Below are 9199 nucleotides of genomic sequence, written 5' to 3'. Positions count from 1 at the left end.
CCGACACGTGGCGGTAAGACAGAACTGAGGAGCGAGCCGGGTTCAGGCAGGGGCCTATATAACGTGCCGCAAGCAGCCACGCCAGGGGGCGGCCTGGACCGCCGTGGGTGTTGCTGCGGGCAAAATTCTTTTCCGACGAACGTGCCGCGGACGCGCGCACACCTACACTCAAGTTTGGATTTTAGGGGAGGATGAAACACTTTGACAGTATTTCCACCATAGTAAAATGCTGTCACTCCCAACCCGTCTGAGGTAGAGCGAGAAAACCCCAAATGCAGTCATGAATGTCTGAGCCTGATGAGTTACTATCATATTGAATGTTGAAAAATGATGTTGATTTTGGTGGCATGACTACTTTAACATAAGATAAATGTACAAAATAGTGATGTGTCCTGTTTGAAATACTGCAGATTCCTCACTGAAGTCTTGATACCCATAGTGAAGACAGAATTCCAGTTACTTTATGTTTACCACCTTGTTGGTCCTTTTCTACAGCGGTTTCAGCAAGAGAGGACACGATGTATGATAGAGGTAAAATATAGCTCTTGTCCTGACTTTTATAGTCTAATTCTGTCTGGTCTTTGAAACTCAAAAGCAGGGGGAAATCTTTGAAATTAAAGCCTCAGTCCTGCAATGAGCTCTGTGTGAACAGAACCCTGTGCTTTCATGGAGCTTGCTACTGGAAGGGAGCGAACCCACCAGCTTATTGAAAATTTATTACTTTTTAATATACAATGAACTTAGCATTTAAAGTAATTAAACATCAGGTCAAATACATACACACACTTGATCACTCTTGCAATGCATGCATAATAAATTGTAGAAGGACTGGTTGCGCTAGTTAAGCCTTTAGTTAAGGTTGCCCAATGCTCTCCTTTGGTAAGGCCCTACCAAATTCATGGTCCATTTTGGTCAATTTCACGATCATAGGATTTTAAAAATCATAAATTTCATGATTTCAGCTATTTAAATCTGAAATTTCACAGTGTTGTAATTGTAGGGGTCCTGGCCCAAAAAGGAGTTGTTGGGGGATGGGGGGGGAGGTGCAGAGTTATTGTAGGGGGGGTTGCGGTACTGCTACCCTTACTTCTACACTGCTCCTGGTGTTGGTACAGCCTTCAGAACTGGGTACCTGGAGAGTGATGGCTGCTGGCTGGGAGCCCAGCTCTGAAGGCAGTGTCACTGCCAGCAGCAGCACAGAAGGAAGGATGGCACGTTACAGTGTTGCCTCCCTTACTTCTAGGCTGCTGCCTGCAGAGCTGGGTCTCAGTCAGCAGCCGCCACGCTCCGGGGGCCCAGCTCTGAAGGCAGAAGAGCAGAAGTAAGAGTAGCATGATATGGTATTGCCACCCTTCTGCGCTGCATCGGTGGGGTGCTGCCTTCAGAGCTGGGCATCCGGAAAACAGCCGCCCAGCTCTGAAGGCAGAGCAGAAGTCAGGGTGACAATACCATGACCCCCCTAAAATAACCTTTTGACCTCCCTGTAACTCCCCTTTTGGTTAGGACCCTCTGTGAAATCGGTATAGTAGAGGTTAAAAGCACAAAAAAGACCAGATTTCCCAGAGGGAGACTGGATTTCATTGTCCGTGTTGTGTTTTTCGTGGCCATGGATATGGTAGGGACCTAATAATAAGACCCTTTTTCAGGTGTGTACAACTTTGCCAAACTTCAGCCTTTCAAGTTAAAATTTTTGGTGATGGGTATCTGCCTCAGGTGGAATATTTTTGTAAAGTTTTACTTAAAATGGTTCCACTGTACACATTTCTAATTTTAAAAATGTATAAATCTTGCCATTGTTTCATTACTTTCATGTTTTGGAGTAAATGCTTGAAATTTACCAGGGGAGTCACCTAAGTGTCATGGATGCATCTTGCCATCCATGTGAAATTTTTCTCAAATTTGGCCAAGTTATAAGCCCCTGAAAAGTCCCTGTTTTGACGTGCTGAGTAGAGACTTATTAGCAGGTAGCACAGAGGTGGGCAAACTATGATGGCCCACAGGACCCTCCTGTCCGGCCCCTGAGCTCCTGGGCCGGGAGGCTACCTCTAACCCCTCCCCTGCTGTTCTCCCCTCTCCCGGAGCCTCAATGCACCCCGCCACTGGCACAATACTCTGAGCGGCGGGACTGGGAGCTCCTGGGGCAGCACAGCTGCAGTGCCTCGCTTGACCCAGTGCTCTGTGCTGCGCGGTGGTGGCAGCGTGGCCTGGCTCCAGCTGGGCAGCATGGCTGTAGTGTCGCCAACCACCAGTGCTCCAGGCAGCGCGGTAAGGGAGCAGGAAGCAGGAGGGGTTGGATGGAGGGCAGGGGAGTTGAGGGTGGTAGACAGGGGGCGGGCGTGTGGTTGGGGTTGGAGCGGTCAGAGCGCAGGGAACAGGGTTGAATGGTGGCAGGTGTCCCAGGGTGGGGCAGTCAGGAAGGAGGGGGTGGTTGGATGGGACAGGGGTCCCGGGGAGGCCATCAGGAATGAGAGGAGGGGTTGGATGGGTGGTGGGGGGCAGTTAAGAGTGGGGGTTCCGGAGGTGGTCAGGGGACAGACAGTGGCGGAGTTGTGGATGGGGCAGGAGTCCCAGGGGGGCAGTCAGGAAGGAGAGGGGAGGGTTGGATGGGGCGGATAGGAGGCAGGGGCGGCTCTAGACATTTCGCCACCCAAAGCACAGCAGCATGCTGTGGGGGGTGCTCTGCCAGTCGCCGGTCTCGCGGCTCTGGTGGACCTCCCTCAGGCACGCCTGCGGGAGGTCCACCAGAACCGCGGGACCAGCAAACCCTCCGCAGGCATGCCACGGAAGGCACCCTGCCTGCCGCCCTCCCGGCCACTGGCAGAGCGCCCCCCGCAGCATGCTGCCCAAAGCACGCGCTTGAGGTGCTGGGGCCTGGAGCTGCCCCTGATAGGAGGCGGGGGCCGGGCGATGACTCCCTTCCCTAGCTGGCCCTCCATACAATTTCCGAAACCTGATGCGGCCCTCAGGACAAAAAGTTTGCCCGCCCCTGGTGTAGCAGCAAAAATCTCTGAAGATTCTCAGTGCTCCCCTTGGTGGTACCCCAGCAGCATGGAGAATTAGGAAGATCTACCCTGACTGGATTGCAGGAGGGGTAGGACAGAGAGAAAGAGAGAACTAGGGAATTGCAGGACCCAGAGGATGAGGAGGACAGCAGAAGGGGATAGGAGCCAGGGGTTGATGACAGGAGCTGGTGGGGTAAATAGCAGCAATGGGGAAGGAGGAGAAAAGAGTGAGGGCGGAGTATATAGACACAAACAGGGGAATGAATAGGAACAGAGGTGGGCCAAACAGCCTGGGGACACAGGAGGAGAGAGGTCTTTAACTGCTAGAGAATACTCATCTCCAGAATTTGGAATTTAACTCAGGAATCCTGAGTCTTTACATTCCTCTGTTGTCAGGTAATAGTATGTATCTTATCTCCCTCTAGTGGCTGGTCTAGCAAACTGACTTATTCTGTTATCTCAACTGGTAGAGGTCTGTGCTGTGGATCTTAAGATCTTTATCACCATCACCTATTACCTTATGCTGACTCTTGGGTTTAATTTTATTTCTTTAGACTTACAAAACCACAAAAAATGCATATTCTATGTTTCAGGCAGCCCTTAACGTTTCTTTAAATAATTACACATATCACAATAGAAAGACAACACTGCAACAAATTCCATCATATGCCAGCACTGATTTCCTAAACCTTACAGCAAAAAGATTGAAGAATAAAAAAGAAGAAAAATAAACTATTCAGCGCAGAAAAGAGCATCTTTTTATACATTTCTATAAAGTGCCTAGCACACTTCTGAGTCCTGTATACTGTAAACAGCCACAAAATATTGCCTCCAGTGGCTTCTTTCTATTTTCTTCCTGAGGGAAGAAAGATTTTTGTATATCTGTATTCCACGTGCAGAACAAAAATATAATGCTCTTCGAGAAAAGTAAAGGGAAAAAACTTAAAATGTCTTAGTTGCTTTAGTCCACTGACCACCTCATTACTTCTCCATAAAATTCTCACTCTGTTCCTGAGAGAATCAAAGTCCTGATGACATATTCACTTTATCCTCTGCCTCTCAAATAGGAAACAAATACCTCTTGACTTAGGTGACTAATCGTAGAGATCAAATGTTAAATACCCCTAGGCTGAAACATGTTTGCACAAAACATTTGTTTATTAAATACAAACAAACATTCTTTCAAATCATGATCTGTTCATGGAGAATTCATGAACAGTTAAAAGAATATATTAAACAAACAAACCAACAAACCAAACAAACCCAGCTTTAGGTACCGCTGTGCATTAATTAGCATTAGTTTATGCCCATCAACTAATTGGAGACTTTAAAATCTTTTTCGATACTGGCGTAGCACTCTCACTAGGAGTCCAGCAAATCCCATAAACACATGCTTAAGTCTGTTTCAGTCAATGAGACTTAAGTGTGTGCTTAGTACTTTGCTGAAGAGGAATAGTTTGCTGACTCAACCTAGTAAGAAGCTGATTGATTAAAAGCATTGTGTTTCAAACTACATAAATAAAAGGACCATAATTCAGATTTTTGGAAGGTTATTAAATTATTGTAATTTCCAAAGTGAGGCACCTTGGGGCTAGATAGGCTACACGTATGCTATGAGCTGGGAGGTGATTCCCTTGCTCATGCACGCATACTCATGCTGGCTCTCATCGAGTTAGTACGAGTACAAATAGCAGTGCAGCTATGATACCACAGGTGGGGCCATATAGGCGGGGCCTAGTACAAACCCACCTGAAACGGGTTGATATGTATTCGGCACAACCGTGCCTGTACTGCTGCTTCCTGTGCAACCATGGCCACACTGCTCTTTGTACTCGTGCTAGCTCAATGAGAGCCTACTTGAGCATATGTACATGAGCAGGAGAATCACATTGCTGGTTCATACTGTAGACATAACCTTAGAGTTGTCAGCCTTCTTTCACAAGAAAGCAAACGTTTAACAGGAAGATCAGATAAGTAGAAGATGCACATAATAAATGTATTTCTCCTTCACAAAAGAGTAAACTTAAAATTATAGCATGTAAATCCAGACAGCAAATGTGTTAAACTTTTTATTTTCGTTTGGTTTTTATGTATGAAAACAGATTGGGGTGGCGTTTTATGAAATGCTTCTGGATGTGGACCAGTGCAGTACACATCTGAACTACATGGATCCCATATGTGATTTCTTGTATCATATGAAGTACATGTTTACTGGGGACAGTGTGAAAGATCAAGTAAGCGAACAATATACTTTGAAGCTAAAAGCAAGGTTACATTTAGTATAACAATTTTTACCATGATCTCTTTTTGTGTATGATCTTAAATGTAAAAGGATCACAAAACCTTTCAGAGCTGATCAGTCTATGTACGTTCCCAATCAATTACCGGCACAGTTTTTCATAGTTAAAAGCTGTATGCCAGATTTGGAGACAAATTTCAGACCACAGGGAAATTGTGACTAGAGTTTGATTTTCTTTATGAGATGGCAGCAGGACTGTTGCTATATAAACATCATAAGCATTTATGTTTAGATTTTTGTGCTATTTCAATCTACACCTTCTGAGTTTAACTTTGAGCTTTGGGTTCAAATTAAATAACCAAATTTCATCTGATTTTGTTGCAAAAGCATAAATCATCTCATGTTCACCAAAAAGGTTCTTGAACTTTATTGAATCTTTTGCTGAAACCTGATCCAGGTTTCTATTTTGTAATAAAGTGCAAAGTCCAGATACGTGTTATGTTTCCTGAATGCATTTTGCACGGCTTTGGTTGAGTCCTAGACAGAGGAGGTTTTGAGATGAGAACGGACAAGTTTCAGGGATTCATTTAGGTTGCGTTTATGATAAATCTGTCTTGCCGTACTGTTCTAGGGTATCATTCTTCTCTTGCATTAAAATGTGTCAAATTACTTTGTTTTGATAATACTTTTGTGGGTACGTCTAAACGGCAGCTGGGAACATACTTCCCAGTGTGGGAAGATGGATGGACAACCAGTGTAGCCAGGGTAGCACAAGTGGCTGCTCAAGTGAGTTGCCTGAGCACAAACCTGCCCAGCCCCCCGAGAATGTACTTGAGTGGCTAGCCCAAGCCGCTGCTCTTGCTATCCCCCAGCTATATTGCTGTGTTTAGTGCATTAGCTTGAGAAGAGCTTGTGCATGTCCATTTGCCTGCACTGGGAAGCATACTCTCAGCCGCAGTGTAGATGCATCCTGAGGGGTCTTTTTTGTTTTGTTTTTTTATAGGTAGAGAAAATTATTTGCAATTTAAGGCCGTCTTTGAAACTCCGTCTACGTTTCATAACGCATATCAGCAAAATGGAACCGGCTGCCATTCCTCAGCAATCCATCAACAGCGGGTCTCCAGCACCACAGCCTAGCCAAGTGCCTGTTAATGTTGCTTAGCCAGTAACACAATAGAACAGGACATCACACCGGTGTCTATGTGAAGACTCTCTTCTATTGACCAGGATGAAACTCTCTTTGGTCTGAACTTGGTGACATTGTGTAACAAGGGAAGAGAACCATCTCCAGCCTGCTGCTTCATTTTGATTTGTGTGGTGAATCAGTTTTTGCATAACCTGCACGCCACTCTTCCTGTCTCTTTATATCAGAGACTAGATAAGGTATGTGTTGAACTGGTCAAAGGTATGCTGCAAGCAGTGGCATTTGTGGACGTATGAGAAGATAACTATTTTGTAAAGCAGCTCCGTACCCCTCTTCAAGCCATCATAGTTTTCCTTCTTTCTATCTGTCTATATGAGCTTTTTTCAGAGGTGCCTAGCATGGTGGTGTGTAAAAACCTAGTTTTCTTTTAAATGAAAACGTTAATCCTAAATGTCAGCCAGATTCTCTCTCCAAACCCTGGGTTCGAATGTTAATCCATTGACTAAACATAAAGATGGTCACTTCAATTGTAATTCACCAGTACTGTCTACTTGATCACTAGGGCACAGATACTGATAACCTCACTCCTCTTGAGTACTGCCTTTTTGAAGTCAGTGGGGCTACCCATGTAATAAGGTACCATCCAACATGAGCAGAGGCAGCACAGTCAGTTAGTTGACCTCCTGCTCATGAAGAGATTGAGAGGGGAGAATTAATGTTCTTGATCTTTGATTATACGAACAAGTTTAATCCCACAGGGAGGGTGCTTAACTACATGCTTAAGTTCCAGTGATGTAAGTCAATGGGACTTGCATATCTGATGAAATTTAAGGATGTATTTAAATGCTTTCTTCAGCTGGGGAGTTAGGACTTGTCTGCACATACAGCACTGTAGCAGTATGTGAAGACACTGCTACACCGACAGGAGAGCATCTTGTGTCGGCATAGCTAATCCACCTGCATGAGAGGTGGTAGTTATGTCAACAGGAGAAGCCACCCCCCGTTGACAGCACTGTATACACTGGGGGTTAGGTTGGTATGACTACGTTACTCAGGGGAGTGGATTTTTCACACCCTTGAGCAATGTAGTTACACCAGTGTAGGTTTGTAATGTGGGCCAGGCCTCAGACTCTTTAGAGACTGTGGATGACTCTTGTAAAGTAGGGAATTTACTGATGTCTTCGTTAGAGTAAATAGATGAGCAGTGGCTTTAATTTGGCACGAACTAACAGACTGCTAGATTATTAGCCAAAGACCATCTAAAATGAAACTGTGTTTAAAATCTGTGGATTCAATTAAGATTTGCTGGTTGATATTTATTTTCCCGAGTTGGGAAATGGTGTAATTTTTACCAGTCAGTCACAGATGGATTTTTATCATATCTTAGCTTTATTTTAGGTTTGTGTAATCCACTACTTCAAACGTTATTTGTGTATTTGTACTGTCAGTTGTTTACCAAGTGGGACTAGATGACAAAAGTGGAAATAGTCTCAATTAAGATTTGTAAAATATTGATCATATTTGACATCTTTAAAGAATTTTTTAATTAAAAAAAACCCTTGAAGTTTATGGTAATATTGTTTGCCATCTTATGTCTTATTATTTATTTGCCATGCTCTTCAGTTTAAGAATAGATTTAGATGTTCTAATTAACTCCTCTGTCCTAAATCTTCAGTTCTACAACAATACCATCTCAGACCATGATTTCCACAGAACTCACAAGTTTAGTAAGGTTAGGCCTCATGCGCACCTCCTGCTAAAAGCCCTGGTGCTATAAAAATAGTATTTATTCAGTAGAAAGAATTCTTCATATCAGTGTGCATAGTCAACACCTAGCATAGATAATGGCGCAAGTAATTAAGGAAATCATCTGTAAACACTTGGAAGGTGGTAAGGTGATAGGGAATAACCAGCATGGATTTGTAAAGAGCAAATCGTGTCAAACCAATCTGATAGCTTTCTTTGATAGGATAACGAGTCTTGTAGATGATGGAGAAGTGGTGGATGTGCTATATTTAGACTTTAGTAAGGCATTTGATACGGTCTCGCATGATATTCTTATTGATAAACTAGGCAAATACAGTTTAGATGGGGCTACTTTAAGGTGGGTGCATAACTGGCTGGATAACCGTACCATTGCTCCACGATCTGCCTCTACATCCGAAAATCTTCTCAATTCTTATGCATAGGCCCTTCTTCACTGCTGCACTTACTGATTATTCAAACGCTTTCTTGTTTGCCACACGATTAACATTAACCCATGCTCTGCATTGGCTTGCAGCTGAGGTCTCACCTTTCCTTTAAAATCTTGCGATCAGACGCAGTAGCTGAAATTTTGTTCAACAACTAACGCTCGCGTGTAGTCATTTAACAATAGGAATGAGCAAAAAAGCCGAACTTCTAACTAGACCATCTCGAGTCAAGTAGGCAAATAGGCGTAAGGCAAACATAACTCAGTTTCTTTTGTTAGACCACTGAGTGGTTAAAAAAAAGAGATTAAAAGTATCCAATCACAAAGACTGATTGTTTTCCTCTTGGTTCGGTACTTCTCTTCTTCGGCGCAGGTCTTCCGAACAGACTGCCATTGTAAACTAACCCTCCAACTGTCAGGCTACATGCTCATCGCCAGTCAGCGCCAAGGCCGGATATGGAGCTCTGGTCTCGTTGAGCACCACCCTACCCCGCTGCACCACGCAGCATCAGGTAATTGTGCTTCACAAGGCTCTGTGCGTATTGAAGCCTGCGAGTCCAGCCTGCAGCGCCCATTTCCAGCGATCTGGCATGAAGGGGTCGGCTGAGTGCCACTACCTTCAT

General features: G+C 44.3%; 1 protein-coding gene across 4 annotated transcripts in view; it reads left to right on the top strand.

Moving 5' to 3' along the window:
- Positions 1-7960, top strand: part of MED23 (mediator complex subunit 23) — a 59655-nt gene extending 51695 nt beyond the window's left edge. For all 4 annotated transcript variants that reach the window (XR_012655535.1, XM_032800766.2, XM_032800765.2 and 1 more), the window contains 3 exons: positions 411-531; positions 5105-5236; positions 6245-7960. Coding sequence is in view for 3 of the 4 variants with exons in the window: in XM_032800766.2 (XP_032656657.1) it covers positions 411-531; positions 5105-5236; positions 6245-6403 (412 nt within the window). In the remaining variant the exon portion in view is untranslated. The remainder of the gene's footprint in view (positions 1-410; positions 532-5104; positions 5237-6244) is intronic.
- Positions 7961-9199: the final 1239 nt, after the last annotated feature.

The sequence above is a fragment of the Chelonoidis abingdonii genome, chromosome 3, assembly GCF_003597395.2.
Source record: "Chelonoidis abingdonii isolate Lonesome George chromosome 3, CheloAbing_2.0, whole genome shotgun sequence".
Lineage (NCBI taxonomy): Eukaryota > Metazoa > Chordata > Testudines > Testudinidae > Chelonoidis > Chelonoidis abingdonii.
This window is presented reverse-complemented; position numbering and strand designations above follow the sequence as displayed.